The sequence below is a fragment of the Halichoeres trimaculatus genome, unplaced genomic scaffold, assembly GCF_033239565.1.
Source record: "Halichoeres trimaculatus isolate MK-OKI-2021-1 unplaced genomic scaffold, fHalTri1.1 fHalTri1_scaffold_14, whole genome shotgun sequence".
NCBI classification, from domain to species: Eukaryota; Metazoa; Chordata; class Actinopteri; order Labriformes; family Labridae; genus Halichoeres; species Halichoeres trimaculatus.
The window spans coordinates 14,765,611-14,785,665 of record NW_027437192.1 but is presented as its reverse complement, the minus strand read 5'-3'; the positions used below and the strand labels follow the sequence as shown (position 1 = coordinate 14,785,665).

At 40.5% G+C, this 20,055-nt stretch overlaps 1 protein-coding gene across 1 annotated transcript in view; it reads right to left on the bottom strand.

The window, feature by feature from the left end:
- Positions 1-6,197, bottom strand: part of thsd7aa (thrombospondin, type I, domain containing 7Aa) — a 190,169-nt gene extending 183,972 nt beyond the window's left edge. The window contains exon 1 of the mRNA XM_074686508.1: positions 5,756-6,197. Within this exon, the coding sequence (XP_074542609.1) occupies positions 5,756-5,909 (154 nt within the window). The 5' untranslated portion in view covers positions 5,910-6,197. The remainder of the gene's footprint in view (positions 1-5,755) is intronic.
- Between the last annotated feature and the right edge of the window lie 13,858 nt (positions 6,198-20,055).

Here is a 20,055-nt window from a genome sequence, read left to right as displayed (position 1 = left end):
TAAGTGCACCCTGGAAGTATACTGCTCTGTCACTGAGCTACTGAGATTATCAGCTTTTGTCCAAAACCTTAGGATGGTGCAGTGAGAAAGATCTGTCGGTGTTGAGGAACTAAAACTGCTTTCTTTCAAGACATATTCATGAAACACGACACTTTCATCTGGTTCACAACCATTTTTCTGCCCAATTTTGCAGCTCTACTTTCACTTTATTCTCTCTGTACAAGAATGAGAGCATTTTTTGACACAAGCTAGGTCAAAAATACACATTCAAAGCGGAAACAGAACGCCTGTTATGAAGCTGTGCGCAATAATCTGATAATGCTTTGGGAGATTCAGTCCCTGAACGGTTGAAATGGGAATTTTAGAGGATGATTTTGTGCTATTACAGCTTAGGTCCAACTTATCTGGGTTTCCCAATTGTTCAAACTGGAACAAACTCAAACAGTCTGTGATTAGACAGGCTGAAAGGATTTTACTGAAATCTGTTTGTAGTAACAGTTGAAGTTCAAGAGGTCAACTATGGAGGTAGAGAGGAATCTGTGCAGTGTGATGAGGGGTAAATCAGATAGTTTGGGCTCATGGGTAACTGGTTGACCCTGTTTCTCTTTGAATTAAGCAATCTTACTTTGAGTTTGTTTAAAATCTATCTGCTTCTTCAGGGCCTGTGTCCACTAAAGGTGTTCTTTGCACTGACAGTGAAAAATGTAATATAAGTGTCCTTGTGGCCACAGTACTTCTTCTTTATAGAGGCCATGAAATCGTTTTTGGAATGTATTCAACTATTGCTTTAAACTATTGCAAATGATGCTGCAGCTGTTTATGGCAATGCACTAAATTTAGAACATGACTTTACGGTTTGGAAATGATGCCAGTGGACACAGGCCCTTACTGCAGCGAGAATAACTTATCTATAGTTTGCAATAACGTTCTATGATTTCATTTTTACTGATTTATATATTTGATTTTTCTTTTTTGTTTACACCCAATACTGATGCTTAACTGTAACTAAGATGAAAACTATATTCAATTTTACAGGTATCTGATCTACCTTGAGATTTAGTTTCACTTTAAATGCTTCAAAAGTTAAGTTTTATGGAAGAATCTTTTTTTTTTTTTATTACTTTATCTTATTCTATTTTGAGGAGGAACTTTGATTTTTACATGAAGCCTTGCCTTTGTGTTTACAAATGACTATTTTTTAGGGTATTTGACTCAGAGCTGACTAGTATTGATGAAAATATTAACATTGGTGACTGCAACAACCATGCTGTTTTCCACAAGGTCAACAGACCCTACCCTCAAAGGGTTCAAAAGGATTTTTGCCAGTTTCAAGGTCAAGCTAAAGTGGAGTCAGCACTTTCAAAATTGGAAACAGCGTATACAGGCTTTAAAATCTCACTACAGAAACCAATGGATGAGGTCACTGGGACTACATCTATGATTTCTCTCTGCTGCTCTGTGGTTTTTAGGGTGGCTGATGGGGCTGCTGCCAAGATTCAATTGGAAGAACATGAGCTCCATTAACCAGCATAACAAGATATTTACAGAGATTCTTGTCTCCTGGATTCTTTTCATCTCTGTCTGAAAATCCACCAGGGTTAATTTCAGGGTGTTATAGAACATATTTGGAGAGGATTTTTCCCTGTAGGAAAGAAGCCAGGAACGAGTGGAGTCAAACTGCTCTCTGAGAGCACCAGGAATCTAATCCCCGACCTTCTGTCTGTGGCTTCTGCGCTCCAGCACTGACATAATACCAGCAAGGCACTTGCCAAAAGACATTACATAGAGTGCCAGATAACACACTGCGTTAAACTTCCATACACATGCAGGTAAAATGGGGGGACTAATGTGAAACACATGACTCATCTGTTTGTTTCATGGAGCATCTTTGGCCTGGTTACACATCAGCTTTGTGGTAATCCACAGGGGGTGATTAAATGGATTAAATACTCATATTTCCACAGTGCATCTAGTGAAATAAGACTCTTTCCCTCAGCACTTCCCCAGTTAATGCTGGGAACAGCAGCTTCTTGAAAACCCACCCCCCACATTACTCCTGTGGCTGATTACACTAGAGGCACCAGAAGCTTGGATTTAGCCAATTTATCACTGCGAAAATAAATATATAATTCCCTTTATAAACCTCCTCTCCAAGATGTCACACTCAGAATTATTTCCCTGCCCCTCCCTCACAGAGAAGAGGTGCTGGGGTGTGAAGAAAACCTCCTGCATTGTTTTCAGCACGTGTGAAGGGATTGCAGCTCTGAGAGGTAAACCGAATTGTCACATCAAAGACAAGAAGACACAAACATAATGCAACAAAAAAAGCTTTCATCTGGCGCTCATCTCGGCATCGGTGCCACGGTGCCAGCAGCGAGCCAAACTAGCATCAGAGAGCCAAGTGCCGACGCACTTAAGCCAAGAGGAGACACACATAAACATGTCTATACTGTATCTAGGTTAACTTTGTCTGGCCAATCTGCTCTGGTTTCTCTACCCTTAATCTCCTCCCCTGCCTTAACTCGGTGGGAGGTACCGCACATAATACCACAGGATTTCCATTCCTTTGCACAGGGTGTGAACAACGGAGCCAGTAAACAATAATAAACACAAGGAAAAGGAAACAAAAATCATCCTTTAAGGTACGACACAAGAGACCATGCTGCATCCAGAGGGGAGATTTTACATTTATTTTAAATGGAAGCTCTGGCACTGAATACTTGCAGAGCTAACAAGCTCAGTGTTTCCCTCCTCTGCTTAATTTTACTCCCAAGGGCTGAAAAAAACAAGCCACAGCAATTAAATGTTTCCAAAGTTCTGCTGTTATTCTGCCAAAAAAGTACAGCGCCATCCTGCAGAAATATCAGAAGAGTCTGCAGAACAATTACTGGAAAGTTAGAGATAACAAACCAACGCAAGCTCAGATAGCTTTCAGAGGGATTTCTTGAGGTCTAAAGTGAAACAGATTTCCTAACTGTATGTGCACAGAATAGTATCATCAGTATAACACGGCAGATCAAACAGCTTTCAGACATATTTTATGTAAGCCCCACTCCTCTGAGTGGGCGTATTACGTGGCAGCGACGGAGTGACGGCAGCACCATGGACTCTGGTGCTCTGCTGGAAGTCATGATACGTACATTACGCATTACGCTTCTGAAACATGATGAGTGAGATGAGTGAGTTTTGCTGTCAAATCTGAAGCTACTTTAGATTTATTTCATCCTTTGCAGCCTTCAACAGTCCAGCTTTTATTTTACCCATACAGAAGCAGGAGCTCATTTACCTGCTTTAAAAATGATGTTTGTTTTTTTCTATAAGGTGAGCAATCTGCAGCTCTTGTAAAGTCCAAAACAAGACCGGTAATGCTGTGTTAGTGGTGCCAGTTTCAAGAACTGTAAGATGAACTCCAAAGATCCCAAACCACTTCTGTGGAGAGGAGAGTCGGGATAAAAAATGTACAAAGCCCTCTGCCACTGTGACCCAGGATAAAATGAAATAAAGTGGATACGAAATTTGAAATCCCAGCAGCTAAAAGAACCATAGAGCTTAGCCAGTACCTTTGACGTAAGGGACAAACCCACTGCCTGTGACAAATTCATCTGGACTCACTGCTGGCCACTTGAATTGAAGAGGAATTTTTTAGGCACCTAACCAACACTCTGTTAGGTTTCTCTCCTTGGTTTCACACCATTTTACCCAATGAAGGAGGTAAGATGGACACAACAAACTTACATGAATTTTCAGAAGCATCGGGCCGAATCATTGGTGGTGACTTTGGTTAGACTGCAGCCACATCTTCTTGGTGAAATGCATTCCTTCTACATTTCATACAAGTGCATTTGATGGATTGACATACAAGACACAGACTACTTTTTAGATTGAATGGAGGTATCAAAAGCACCAAATTTGCACAGTAAAATTCACAGTAAAAGGAAACAACAGCCATGACCACGTCAAATCTTTACTCACTTTCTGAACTGAAAGAGAAGAAAACAAAATTCATTTTTTTCATCAGTTTCATTGGCACGGTTTTGTGCCTTTTGGTGTAGTGCTCTGGCCTTTTCCTTGATTGTTGGGTAAATTAGTTTAAAATCCAGTCATAATAAGCCATCCTTAAATTTTTAGCTAAGAGAAAAGCCCCTGGGTTTGTGTCAAACACATACTGATAACTTATCAAACTGTCACAAACTAACAGTTATGGGTCACCTCTCTGTCTTTGCAGGCTCACAGCACATTTCTGTTTTACCAGCTGATAGGCAATGTGTAACATGACCAGCAATGATTCATAAAAACAGCCAGCTGAACTAAAGATTAAACCAGTTTTACATAGATAAATGTTACCACAAAATATCCCACAAGTTAATTTAATGAAGTGACAATCTAAAGACCTGTGGACGAGCTTGGACTCAGATTTCCTCTTTCTGGTCATCAGAACGCTGACAAAATAAATGTTCCATCAAAAACAAACACCTAGGATGTTTGTCGATGTGATTTGTCTGCACAGATTAAGCAGCGTGGGTCTTAGACACATTAGTTTGAGCTGATCTATAAATGCATTAAGGAATTTAAATTCTGCACAGTCTGAAGACGGATTAATAACAAGTATAGATCACATTTCAGACTCCACCCAGAGCCAGCATTGATCCCAAACAGACGGAGCTGCGATTCCTGGACTAAACCCATTGATCAGCTCCCACTGGTGAGGGGGTTGCAGGATCCCAGTGAAACCAGTACATTGATCCAGCCAAACAGAGAGAGATTAGACAGTAGAGAAAGAGAACATTGATCTCCAGCTGCATCCAAAGGGCACTCCTGTCCCGATGGATGGGGGGGGGGTTACTCTTCTTCCCATCATTCCTCCTCCTCCTCCTCCTCCACCCCCCTTTCTCCTCCTTTCCCACTTCTTCACTCTGCCTGCTGGACCGTTCATCAGTATTGTGTCCCTCTGACCATGTGGCGCTTTCTCACAGTGAATGAGCCTCGACCGGTGTGAGGCACCACCCAAAACAACAGCGGCAAAGGGGGCGTTGCATTCTCCAGCAAGCCTGCCTTCACTGTAGAGCTACTGTACTCACAGCACTCTGACTGAACCCACCAACACCCACCACTGGGTCACTTTTACACACACCAAACACCTGCATCAGCACTAAACACCTCAGAGGGCTTTTGCCGTCTCCTTTACAGAGCCCTTCTCTCTCATGGAGCAGCCACATGCAGCTACAGTGCACACACCATTTCATCAATGGCACACATGTCAAACTGTGATAAATGAGCCCAATAGCAGCGCAGGGCAGCTGAGGATTCCCAGCTGCCTCAGCCCAGGACAGGGGAAGCTCAGCCAAAAGACAGCCAGCACAGCTCTGCTCCTCTCATCCCAGTCTGGGGGCAAAGAGACCTCCACTCCAGGGACTGCAGTAAATATGTTACTACACTATACAGTAGCAAGATGGCTCCAATGCATCAGCCTACACCACATGCAAGAAAAGGGGTGCAGGGGAGAAAGTTTTGCTTAAAATGGAGGTTCCTCACATTCACAGGAAGATTTCATGGAGCAAAAGCAAAATGCAAATGAACTGACCAAAAAGACAAAGAGAGACACTTTCAGCAAGTTCAGCAGCTCCCTCACACTCCGCTTTGTGCACAAACATTTGCATATTCATATCGCATCCCGGCTGCAAGAGTAGTCGAGGATGGGACATCAGCATCTCCTTCAGAATCCCAGAGAGAGCGAGGAGAGAGGAAAGGACCGTACCTGTTTGCCAGATGTACAGAGGTTTAGTTTCCACTGCGGTTTGTGCATCCAGCTCCCAGATGAAGAGAAAGAGCAGCACTATCCTGCAGAGAGAGAAGAGCGGTGCCCCTCCAGAGACCCCCAGCGTCCCCATGGCTCTGCCAGCCAGCCCCATGGCCACCACACGGGGAGTACTGTAGTTCCCAATGCAGTGAAGAGGAGGAAAAAGCGAGCCTGGCCACGAGGTAGAGCTGGACTCAAAGTGTTCTGCTTTGTCCACGCCGGTGTGTCCAAGTAGAAGTAATCCCGGGCGAGCGGGGCTGAGGTCTCCTCTTGCTCTCCTCAACCTCTCCGTTTCTTCTCCTCTCCTACAACCTTAATGAGAGAGAACCGGGTCTGGCAGTAATAAAACAGGGAACAATAGATCCCTAAGCCCAGCCTGCTGCTACTGCTGCTGCTGCTGTATGCCGGGTTGATGCAGCGCCACCTCCTCCTCCTCCTCTCTCTCTCTCCTCCACACACAAGCACATGCACACACGCCCACTCCCTCCCTCCCTCCCCCCTCCAACCCAGCCTCTTTCTCGCCTCTCATCCTCTTTCAAAGGGCTCAGGGAAGCTGGTCCTCACTCTGTTAGAAGTGTGGAGCTGGATCAGGCAGGTGAGGGTGTGAGGATGAGTGTTTAGAAATACAAGCTGCATAGAAAAAAAAACTACTTAAAAAAAAGCAGAAATTATAAGTTGCAAAAAATAAATAAAAATTATTATTATTTTTATTTATCTATTAATATATTTTTATTATTGTTATTATTATTATTATTATTATTATTATTATTATTATTATTATTATTATTATTATTATTATTATTATACAGTGACTGTTTTCTTTGCTTTAACCAACTATGCAGAAGCAAATTAATCTGTATGCATATGACAGAGTTATTTATCCATAACAGCAGTGCTGAATGTTTTAGTATCTCAGCTTGTTACTACAGAACTTAGATTAATGTGAGCTGTAAAAGGTTGTTTGATACACTATGGAGGATCAGTAACCAGCAGAAGAAGAACATAAATATCAGCAAAAGTCAAAAGAGGATTAAACATTGGACCTAAAACATCAAAAAGGATCCACCTGAGTTTTGGTAAAAGGTTTCAAAATAAAATTTCAGTCAAAGCTTTTCAGCATACAGTAGGTCTTGCCTAAGAGACCTGAATGTTATTGACACTTGCACTTTAAGGGCCTGTACCCACTGACTGCGTTCTGTTGTTGCCAATTCCCCTCACAAACACATTTCCTTTTTTTTGGGGTGCTCAGTATCCTGAGTATACAGCCCACCCACCAACCCTGAGGACCAGAATAGAATAGAATAGTATAATTCTTTGTTGTCCACCTAAGTGGAAAATTGGCTTTGGCTCACCAGCACAGGAGACAGACAGCAATAAAAATACATAAATCATACATCATTCATAAAAAAAGCTGTTTTTCTGATGCTCAGCCTGCCAGTGTCACATCTCACCAACCAATCAGATTGAAGAAGGGGTGGGACCTCTATTACCAACCTTCTCAACAACAACACTGGACATGAGTCTATGATGCACAAATGTGTCTTTCCCATGTACAGTTTCCAGATCCCAGTTTCTAGAGTTTCTGCAAATACCAGGAAATCACTCATTTCAACTGTTTTAATGCGTTTTCTTTGTGAAAATGTTTTCAATTCAAAGAAAAACACTGAGCAGAGTCATTTCGATCAGACCTTAAGGTCATTACAGAATCAGCCAAACTTTGTAATCTCACAACTGAACACTGGTGAGTAAAGTCCTGTAACAAGTGTTGTAGAAAAGTCATCAAACCTCAGGTTTGAGTTAAAGTCTGAGTCAAGTCCAAGTGACCAGAGAGGAAGCCTAATGTAGTCTACATTACTTGGCCTGGGTGAGTCCTCATTATTCATTTTATACATTATTAGAGCAGCTGCTTTACTGAAAGCTACTGACTAATACAACCTGAACTATTTGTGAGACCTTTCGGACGTGCAGAAAACACATTTCTGTTTGTAACATCAGATACCAGTAGATCCTGTCGGTGTGTCTGGAAATGACCAGTGGAGATGCAGCCCTGTGTGCTGTGTTGAAATGCACAATGTACTCACCGCCATGAGGGGATATATACTAATACTGTGAGGAACTTTAAGTTGGTGTGGATTTGGTGACCCCTGTGGAGAATGTTGGTTATTAACATTTTATATAAAGTGCAGAGACCTGAAAACTCTTCTGCCGAGATCTGAAGTTATACCGTTTATAAGCTCTGGTCTTACTAACACTCTTAGAGCAATGTACATACTCGCACACTTCTGAATAAGAAAAATATTAAATTATTCATGGTTTGTCTTTTGTAATGAGAGTCAGTGGGGCACCAAGGCTATTATCACGGTCTCCAAAGGTTGAGGCTGCACCCTTACATCGATTTTGAGGGTGGAAGAATTTCAAAAACCATCTGAAGAGTTAAGAGAAGCTAATGCAATGACACAATATCTTCTCTTTTTTGTGTTTTCTTGTTAGGTCTGCTACTGTCTTAAATTCCCACAGCTCAGAAAATAACCAAAGAACAGGTCAACAAGTCCTACAACCACAATTCCAGTCTCAACTTGAGACTGTCTTTGTTTGTTTGCTTGTTTATTTTAGCCTATAGAGTCAGATTAATCTGGATTGGTAACAGTCCTGAGTTTTGCTCCTGTTAATCTCTGATCTTTACCTTTCACCCTTTTTATCTATTCCATTTGCATTTGCACTCAGGTTCACTTTGTGGGTCCTGATTTAAGATAAGATAAGATAAGATTAGATAAAAATACTTTATTCATCCCCGAAGAGAAATTCATGATTTGATGTGGTTATTTAGTCTTTACTCTGACAGTACATTAACACAGTGCTGGGATAGACAGTCCCCTCACCTGCCACAGTAAAGGAAGTCTGATGACAGTAAACTTTAATCAGGTTGGCATTCCTTAAAAAAAGGGGGACTAGGTGGACAAGGAGTCCATCTGGCTTCACAAATGCCAGAATCTCAGCCTGAGTCTGTATATGATGTGTTTTGAGCCCTGTTTGTGATCTTTAACATATATGATATTAAATATTTCAGAAGGCCAGACATATGTGTTTAAAAATTCAGCATTGAGTCTCATAGATTCTCAGACGCCCTGGTTAGAAGTCATTTCAGTAAGGGATTATAGTGAACTGGTGTCTTTCTAAATAAGAATCTCTTCAAGGTGAACAGCGCCATCTGTTTGGGGTCCATCAATGAAACAAAGAGTGAGGTAACGTTAGCTCGTTGGAGTTGGTAGATGAGAACTGCACATAAACAGGTTTCACTAGTGTTACACATTACACATTACAGACACATCTCTGAGCACAGAGCTGTGGAGAAACTCTGTAAACTGAGTTTGATTGTTACACCTTTTAAACTATAGCGCTATGTTGCTACAAATAAATGTTATACCTTAACCACTTTGCATTCTGGGAAAAGTTGTGTTGAATAAAGTAAAGTAGTTTTAAAAAGATCTGCTCTCCACTCATTTGCTTCAGCTCAAACACACCTTTGCGACAGTGGATAAAGGTGCTTATGGGAAACAGAGTTTTTATCCCTGGGAAACACTACCAAATATGACCACAGGTGTCACTGTAATCAACACCAACTAGATAGCCCTCAAAGAGAGTTTAAGGTAAAATTTACTATCCAGCTAGTCTTTTCTCTGTTCATCGAAAACACAGGTTGGTGCAGAGGAAATCCATATCCCATAGTACTAAGTGTTTTGATGCAGGGTTGTGTACTTCATTGTGCAAAAAGAAAAAAAACTGAATCTTGTTAAGATTTTGTATAAAGGTAGACCGATATATCGGGCCGATATTTGGACATTTGTTTCTATCGGCCATCGGCCGTATTTTCTTTTAAAAAGCCGATTTTTGATCAGTTGTATAAAATGACGCAATTTTTGATCAGGCACAAAAAAGATGAGCACCTCAAACTTGTGGAACCACTTGGATACATTACAAACTTTTGTTCAAATTATATTAATAAGTTTAAATTTCTTTTTTGACATTTTAAGAAGAGTGTGAATGTTTACTACTGCTTGTTACATTGTGTGTTTACTCAGACAAAATATTTAATTGTTTTGAAAGCTGAATAAATGTTCAGAGGACTGGACACGACTTGTTGTAATAGATTTCTTTTAGTTGCTCAGAAATTGCTGCGTTTCACAAAAATGTGATAAATATATATTTATTTAAAAATTGGCCTGAATATCAAATTGGAAAAATCGGCTATGCATATCGGCATCGGCTGCCCAAATTTGGAGAGCATCGGCATCGGCATCGGCCCCCAAAAAACCCATATCGGTCGACCTCTAATTTTGTATCTGCTTCAGTTGAGGAGAAATAACTGAAGTCTGAGATACCTGGAAAAGGTAGAAATTACTCGTGTGGTTTGACCAGTTTAACCTTGCATGATATTCAAGCCCCAACATTTCCCCGCTCGGTAAGAAGAGCTGCTTATTATTCATGAGAGTGGACCACTGCACTCAATGAAAGCAGATCATAAATCTGATCAGCGGCATGCAGGTCAGTAAATCAAATGGACACTGTCACTCAGCACACCAAGGGGACAGAGTGAGTTTTACCTGATTTATTCAACATGCTACTACATCTTAAGGGCTAATAGTTCAATTCTGGTATAACTGAAGACTTGTCCTCATTACCTGGAGTGTGACATCATTATGGTGGTATTCAACTTAACCACAGTCAGAACGAACAGATGCACAAACTCTCCAGTTGTTTGCTTAACTCCTCAGAATAAACCAACTTAAATGTAAAATAATACAAATTTCCTCTCATAACATCAATAATTTATTTTTTTTATTTAATTTTATTTTTTCTGCAACCCTAATCCATTGTTGTAAAAATTATTCTTACCATCTCTCGAATAAATGTTTATCTCCTCTAACGTACATACAGAGTAGCTACAACACACACACTCCCCTACTGCTGCCTGCCCAGACCACTATAACACCCAAGAGTCTCCGTCACACTACACATCCTCCCAGATCCCCCCAGGCCCCTTCAGTCATTTCACAGCCATTAGCCTAATAAAGGAACTTTCCACCTGCTGCTCGATGTGGACCCCGCGACAAATTGACCCAGCAGTGGCCATGCTGCAAGGGCCCCAAGTACCCAGCTGGCATGATGCTTTTGTTGAGACCCCCGTGGAAGTCAGAATCTTAAACACACTCAAACTGTGAATGAGTGTGTGTGTTTTCAACAACCTGAGGCCCAGCTACAAACAGTCGCAGAGGATAAATTTCTTCTCTGATGAGAAGTATCCTAAGATGACTTCTACTTGATGAATCCAATTTATAGATAACGAGACAACCAGACTGAAATCCGTATCAGAGGTTTAAAGATCGTCTGAGCTCCCGCAAGATTGTATGTGGCACTTTCTCTAAAGGAAAGACACTTCCTGCGGTGCCCTCTGCCCCTCAGGACCAGGTGCACATTTGGTGTGACAGCCTGCGCAAACAGATGAGTGGTCACACCGGGTCATCAAGGAGAAAGGCGTTGCAACAGGAGAAAGCGCAATTGGAGAGGGCAAGGCTGAAGTAGGGCTTATCAGGGCTCTAAGGGGCTTGAATTTGACCCTGATTAGGTGGAATCCGCTGGGTGGGATTACAGTTGCTGCTGCGTTTAAGACGACAAACAGATACTGGTAATGAGAAGGAGTGAGGGAGCAGATAGAGGAGGAGGATGTGCACACAAATCAAGGAGGGCTTTGTTTGACAAACATACGGCAGAGGAGATTAAAATCTTAGATTGTCACATAAAAGCAGATTAAGTGAGACTTCAAGAGCCATGTGAAAAAGAAACTCTACATTAGCGATGCAGTGTTACTTTATATTAATGTATAGGATAGTATTAGCATAGTAAGACGTGTCTGCCAAGTGTTTTCATCAGAGATAACAGTGTGTTTGAATGTGTAGGCGAGATATCACACATCTCACACGAGAGGTGATGAGGAGGAGGAAACAGAGATGGAGGTTGTACAAGGCACAGATAAACATGTAGAGGTGAGGAATGCAGTGTGTGTATTTGAATAATAGAGCTGCATAAGTAAAGCATATCCAGGCTGAATAATGAAGACAGCGATACACGCTCCTCTCTGATGGTTTCTGATCAACTGGCACAGAAAGTAAAAAAAATGCACATCCCAGCTAATGCAAATCCAACACAACACATTAATTCCATTGTTTCAGGCACTCAGCCTACCAGATATGTGCACTGTGGCTGTAAGTGAACATCACATGGAGCCATGTAATAAAAACCCTGCAGGCACTCAGAGGCTGAAGGCTGCACATAAAAGAGTTATTACTGTCTCCATTAGAAGGACATCATCATAACTCAGCTGCTGCCATAACACGGGGCTACAGATTACAAGAGGGGGTTTGTACTTACTTTACCATCTTTATTGCCTCCTTCTTTCCCTCACAAGTTGGGCACTTAAGATCAAGACAGACACAAAAACATTCAGTCACTTATGCAGAAACACACTGTCAAAAGGCAGCCCTGTGCCTTGAAGAGTTAAGTGTACACATGCACACTGTGGGGGTACACAGCCTGTCTTATTTGAACACCAGCTTGTCTTAAAGTGAGCTTAGCACATCACCCCAGTGTTTCTGATAGCTGTTGGCAAAACTCAAATTATGTAAGCCAGAGAGACAAATGATCTAAAATCACATCAGTTATCTCTTCACATAAATCCATATTTTGTTGGTAAACTGGTGATATATAGTTTATGTTTGTCACCTGTGCTCTTCTGCCATGCTTTGCTCCCACCTCCAAAACTAGGAACTGTCAAACAGACCAACACGCTGTCATTGGCTCATGAGGAGGTGTGCCAATTGGAAGGTACCATGTATGAATGAGAAGGAGGGGGGTACTTTGACACTTTAAAGAGACGCTCCATTGCCTGCATTCTGAATAACTTTATGTAAATGCATCCTGATAAGGATTTTAAAACCCCAGTGAACGTTTAGTAAGATTGCCATCCAGCTAAGAGTTAGGGACAGCGTAATTGATTACAAATCATTAATTCCTCAATCTTGGTAGGAGCCAGCAGCTATGTAACAGGACACATTTCCACTGTTTTGCTTTTTTTTTTTTTTTTTTTTTTCAATTTTTTAAAAGTATTTGTATCTTTTTTTTTTACTTTGTGGCCTGAAAACTACACAAAGCTGCACACTTTTCTCCTGAATTGGAAATAAATAAACTTGATGAGCAGTTGACATTGTTACTTCCCTTTTGAGCCCCTTTATTTTGCCCAACCCTACACACACACAGATACAGGGCAGGGGTCATCATCATTACCCTCTGTAAGAAAAATTGAAATTCTTTTATTTCAGAATATATATATATATATATATATATATATATATATATATATATATATATATATATATATATATATATATATATATATATATATAATATATATATATATATATATATATATATATATATATATATATATATATATATATATATATATATATATATATATATATATATATATATATAATTTTATTCATTTATTTATTTCTTTCAAAGCTACTGCAAAGGAGTCAAAGAGCTGCATGAGGCTCCAGAGCTGCAGGTTGAAGACCCCTGGTCTTGGGGATAGAGGACTACTAAGTGGTAAAAAAAAGCCAAACTGAATTATAATTATGGCTGTGTTTTAGAATAAAAGACACATGATGTTTTAAAGTTGCTCCAGTCGATCAGTTCAGCCAGCAGCTATGAAAAAGGCTGCTTGTTCAGGTCATCTGTGACATTGTGAAACTGTCTTGTTTTGTTTTTGACACAATAAGGCTTATGTTATCATTTTTTAAGTGGAAACATTAACTGCATTTTGTACTTAAAAGCCAATAATAATAGTAATAATACCTAAGTTAGGTGGGCTGGACATTTTAAACTGCTTTAATCTCAGTTAGCATTTAGAGTTTGCTAAAGGCAAACTTGAAATACATATAAATGGATGAAGTAACATAGAGACTTGTATTATCACATTTAAAAACATAACTGATCACGTTTTAAGTAGAAAATCAGACACGCTCATGGTTGTGTTATTAGCTTTGACCGTGGATTCATTGCCTCCAACAGGCATGCTTTTTAAAGTTCATCTATCAGTGTCTCAAAAACATCTGTAGCTAGAATAAAAACACTGTGAGTGGTTGATGTGTCATTCAGGTGAGTATTTTTAATAGCAGATGCCAAACTGACTTAAATCTAACTCTTCATCCAAAACAGCCAGCACATATTCTCTCACTGCTTTGGTCTGGGTCATTTTTTCAGAGGTCCATGACAAATGATGGGAAACTGCTGTGTCTCTCTGTTGGGCTGTGAAGACTGCTCTGTGGTTGTCTGTCTGTGTTCGTAAACAGAAGATAAACTTTGTACTCCCTTCTCCTGTGATCCCTTGGGATGGCTGGTACCAGAGTCGGGTGTTTTTCAAAGTGATGCCTCTGACTGTTACATTCTTTGGAGTTGGTGGTAAACAGTCCAGGCAGGGAAAAACTTCCTCTTTTTGATGGTGTTTTTTTTTTTTTTTTCACTTTATTTTTGCTTTAATGTGACATTTTTAAATTAGGTTACCACTCATGGTCTGGATGTTTTGAACATGACAACCATGAAGCTACTGGATGTCCAGCTTTCTACAAAAATAGGAATAAAGTAAGGTGGCTCACTTGAAAGCTCTTTTGTGGAGTTATTTTGTTCCATCCATTTATTTCTTTATGCCACTCATCCTGTCCAGGGTCACAGGTGGCTTTAGTCTATCCCAGCTGTCTCAGGGCAAGAGGCGGGATACATCCCGGAATGGTTGCCAGTCAATAACAGAGCTGACACATAGAGACAGACAAATTTTCAAGCACACACTCACATTTACAGGCAATCTAGAGTGACCAATTAACTGGGAGGAAAGGCCCACATCTGAGAATGGAACTGGGGACCTTCTTGCTGTGAGGCTGCAACGCTAACCGTGACGCCAGTCGCTACGACTTTCTTTCATATACACTCACCAGCCCCTTTATTAGGTACACCTGTCCAACTGCTCGTTAACACAAATTTCTAATCAGCCAATCACATGGCAGTGACTCAACGCATTTAGGCAAGTAGACATGGTCAAGATGATCTCCTGCAGTTCAAACCGAGCATCAGAATGAGGGAGGAAGGTGATTTAAGTGACTTTGAACATGGCATGGTTGTTGGTGCCAGATGGTCTGGTCTGAGTATTTCAGAAACTGCTGATCTACTGGGATTTTAACTCACAACCATCTCTAGGGTTTACAGAAAATGGTCCGAAAAAGAGAAAATATCCAGTGAGCTACAGTTCTGTAGGCGGAAACGCCTTGTTGATGCCAAAGGTCAGAGGAGAATGGTCAGACTGGTTGGAGCTGATAGAAAGGCAACAGTATCTCAAATAACCACTGCCGTACATTGTTTTGTAAAAGTGTTTACATTTTTCTGGGTGAGTGCTGTACAGAGTATCCTTCAAGAACCACTTACTTTGAGGCTTTAAGTTTTCTTTTTCAACATCACAGAGGAGAAAAAAATGTTTGACAGCAGGCCTGACTCTCTTTTGTTTTGTGCTTTGTTGTTTTGTCTGTCCCTTGTTCCCTTTAACACATCTCCAGTGGATTTTTAGCTCTGAGCTGAAGGGGGTATGGAGGGGGTGGGGGTGGGGGGTGAGGAAGCTGTTGGGGGGGGGGCTCCAGGGCCAAGCCAAGCACATCCAATTTAAATATGCAAATGTTATCACTGGGAGCTGTATGGAGAAACAAGGTGGCAATGACGGAGAACAGAGAACAAACATCACATAATGTAATTAAATGTTTTCTGCTGTTGGTTTACACAATCGAGAAATCAATTATCGCCTTTAGAAGTTGTAGAAATAGGAGCACTGTCGTCAAAACCTCCAGGGAGAAAAGGATCAGAGAAATGTTGTAAATTGTGAATGTTACGCTATGAAAAGGTTAATTTGTTCAAGTCAAATGAGACTAATTCATAAACAAATCAACAAACTTCATGTGAAGCGAGCCATTCGTTTCTCTTTTCCAAATAACAGGGATTAAAAGAAAAGAAAAATTCTGTTCGAGTTGAAGGAAGCACGTCAATCTTTTCTACTCCTCAGAAGTCAAGCAGATCCATGAAGCAGTGTGCAGAGAAAAGATAGGAGCAACAGCACTGGTGTTAAAATTTAAATCTGTCAGGGGGCAAAAGGAGGAACCACTAAGCTCTCAGGAGCTTGTTTTGACCCCTTCCTCGATCGGGAACAAAGAGACTCAACAGTAATCCAAGCAGCTCATATCAGTCAGAGCAAATCATCCCTGAAATGAGTTCAGCCAGGCGGAGGCCACGACCGCACCGGCCTTTTGCCTCATCCTCAGCTCTCCATTGTCTTCCGCTTCGTTGGCTCTGAGACGGTAACCAGATTGGGGGAACAAAGCTGGAGGGGAGCTGCTTTTAGCCCCCCAAAAGTCCCACTTCAGACGGTCTGTAACACCCCAAAAAGAGGATTTAAACGGACTGGTAACAACAACATAAGAGCAACCTCCTGGGACTCACGCAAACAAACACCAGGTCATTGTGTAATAGCTGATATCCGTTAACCTGTTTTCCTGTCATTACTCACCCCACCCCCCACTGACAGAGAGGATGTCCCCAAGACTCAGGACACCCTGATGGGATGTAGTGGTGCAGTGACTGTATATATTCATATCTGACTAAATAGCCGTCAAACACTCAGTTTCACATTGAAGTCTGTCTTTGGTGACAAAATCAATTCAAAAGTGACACTAACGATAAAACAAAGAGTTAGATAAGTAAACAGCTTTAGGAAGGATTGGGTATCCATCTGTTCGCACATATTATTTTTTTGAATGTTCCTCTTCTCCTTAGAGCCGAGGATGAAATCAGCTCAGTTCCAGAGAGATCTCCTGTACTCCTGGATTATGTGAATAAAAGGTTTGTTCTTTGCACTTTGCTATTTTAAGTAGCATCTGTTAATGGAGTAACAAACTGTGTTCACAGACAATGGGCCTTATTCACTAACAGTGCGTTGAACAAAAATAGAACTTCCTCAGACCATGGGTACACAAATGATGATGACCATTTCTCTTAGACAATGTAAACACATACTGCTTTAACTAAACGCATTAAATATTTTAACTACATGCAGTAAAAGAAAAAAAAAAAGACCTTTAATAGAATTCAACAATGAAACCTTTGAATTTATTAAAATGTAAAAACTAACAATGAAATGACACCTTTTTACTCTATAATACCAAAAGTATTCAAAGTTAAATTAAGTACTGGGCTTACAATTTAAAATGTCTACATAATAAAATGTCGCATTTTTGATGACGTGTCTGTCAATTTAGAGCTATTCTGATTATAACATACACAAGTTGATCAGAAATAATTGTCTGGTACGCACATGCCATGAATCTGAAGATGACTTTGCATAAACACTTATTTTATGCGCAGAGTAAAAACATTTTTAGACATTTATTAACAATTGAAGCCCAGGTGATGTTGAGCCAATGCAGTAAATTCCACTACAGAGTCATGTCTGCTTTGAATGTGGTGCTACCTGAAGACTTGAAGATCATATCCATCCAGTATTCATTTTTGTCCTTATTTGTTTTTGTACATAGATTTTCTTAATTTTTGTACTAAAAACAAACAAAAAAATATCACAATCCAAGGTGTAAATGCATTAAAGAGATACAGCCATATGTGTAATACACATAAATCATCAAACATATCACTAGATAACCCATGTTTAGACTCTTTAATCACATGGAAGGGGTAAAAACTCAATTTACGCTATCAAAGTAGCAGATTTTATTTTTCACTTTGTCTTTTTTTGTCAACACTTAACTTTAACCTGATTATGAGAAATTTAAAGAGAAAAACCAGTGAGATAAAAAAAATATCAGCAAAACTTTTATGGAAGCAAATAATTCATTCAAAAAGGGGGAAAAAGGAAAACAGAGAGAGAGAGAAGAGAGGAAAATATTGAGGCACTCAAACCCTGCTTAGGAGATAAACAGGCACAAACGTGAGGAAGACACAGATGAGATGCACTGGAAAATCAGAGCTATTCAGGCACAAGTGATGTGAATTATCCATGGTTGAAAACCACTGGGTATCATTCAGTGCACACAGCACCCAGCAATGTACTTTTAGCACACCTGAATCTGTGCTACCTGACATCAGCAAAACAAACCATAAACTACAGGATATCTCCTAAAAAAAAACACCAGTAGGGTAATATTTAAGTAAGCTGATTTCAACCAGCATAGTTTATGAAAGAGTCAAAGTCTTTTCATCCTTTTTTGTTACAGATGAGCTGTTTTCTCTCCTATATGAAGCAAGGGAAGGTGCAGAAAACTGAATATGTTGGTGTTTTTGTTATAATGAGCTCATTTTTATCCCTCACAAAAATGTAGGGCTTAAGGCATTCACTGTGAAAAAGTACAGGAAATTGCAGAGACAGACAACCGTGGCACATGCATAGATTTGCTGCTGTTAATCCTGTAACATTGCAACCCCATTGTGTCTTCATGAAAGTTATATGACGTCTACAGATCAATTGGTGTGCTCCTGTCCCTGTTTGTCTCTTAGAAGTGCCAGATTTAGCTCCAGGAAGACAGATTCCTGTTCATGGTAGGTAGCTTTTAATTGACTGGGAAACCTAAAAATGGAACAGCTCTAATTAGGGACTTTTTTTTTCTTTTTGTTAAACTGGGGGAAAAAAGTTTAAAGTTACCCAGTCCCAGATTCAGTTTAGGTAAAACGAATTTAAGAGTTTATGCATTTTTTTCTGAAAGAAGACTAGGCCGTTGGTGTGATTTAGGATATCCACTGACATTCACTGCTGTGGATAAGTGCTCAACGAGTTAAAAGATTATCCAGATAATTATTCCAATGAGTAACTTTCTACATTGGCCTTTCTTCCCTTTGAGGCACATTTTTTAACCCTAACCTGTGCTGTATTTTTGTATTTATATGTCCATGTAAAACTTTGTGTAAATTTCCTTTTTTTAGTGGCCAAATCCAATATGTTTTCAAATCAACTAGGAACAAAGCTTTCCTATCCAGTCAGAAAGGCAGTCATGGCACTTGCCCAATTGGCAACTATTATTGTCACTCACAGGTTTCTGTTGGAAGTTAATGTTGTCCTTTTTTTGTTTACTATTGTATTCTTGTGTGCTGGACAAGGAAGAGCACAGTCACACACATGGCCATGCATACAGTGCCCAAGCACACTTCGTATCGTGCTCAGGTACAGTACACATTTCTGCTTTGGCACATTAAAGAGAGGTGTGCTTCAACACGGTGCACTTCATTCACAAGCACAAGTACCCGTACACAAGGACATGATGTATAGCCAATAATCAACTGGAGGTGTTAGGTGGCTGTGTTGGACCAAAATAACTTAACCTAAGCCAAAGAGTAACTGCAGTTGTAGCCCTGTGTCTGTTTGTCCTAACTCTGATGAGACCGCACTCCTCGTAAACAGATGCTTCTTGATAACATAAGCGGACCAAGTGTGTTGTACTATGGTGTGATGACATATGTACAAGATGCAATCATGTTTAAGCCTAGTTCAAATTGGAGTAGTGTGACTGTGGGCTGTGCTAGCCAGCTGGGGAATGGTCCTGCAGGGGGCATTCATGCTGGAGTATGGCACGGTACGGATGGCAAGTGTGGTTTCATGTTGTTTGCGTATGTTAACTCACACTAGCTGCGTGTTCCCACTCCGTTGATAAGCCTCTATTCATTTATGTTGGGCTGTACATCCTCAAACCTGTTGACCCCTGGCCTCGATTTGTTGTTGTTGTCAAGGTAAATATGATCTGCTTTTGAGATGGTTTGTTTTATTTTGAAAGTCAGTGGCTGGTTTAAAGTAGTTTCCTTGCAAAACTACTTCCTGTCCCACTTGATCTGCTCTATGCGTATGGATGCATCATGGCTGCAGCATGATTACGCCTAAGCTGCGATCTGCTGCAGGTGCAGATCCAGTATAAGATGACTCACTGACTTGAATGAAAACCTTTCTGATCTGGTGCCAAGAGGAAGTAGAGCCAGACCGGAGACCCATCTGGTGTGTTTCAGCAATAAGTCTAGTCCATGGGGGCTTTACCTCACAACTTCTAGGGCTTCAAGGATCTACTGCTAATGTCTAGTAGAGAAGAGTTCAATGCTGGGTCTCACATTGCAAA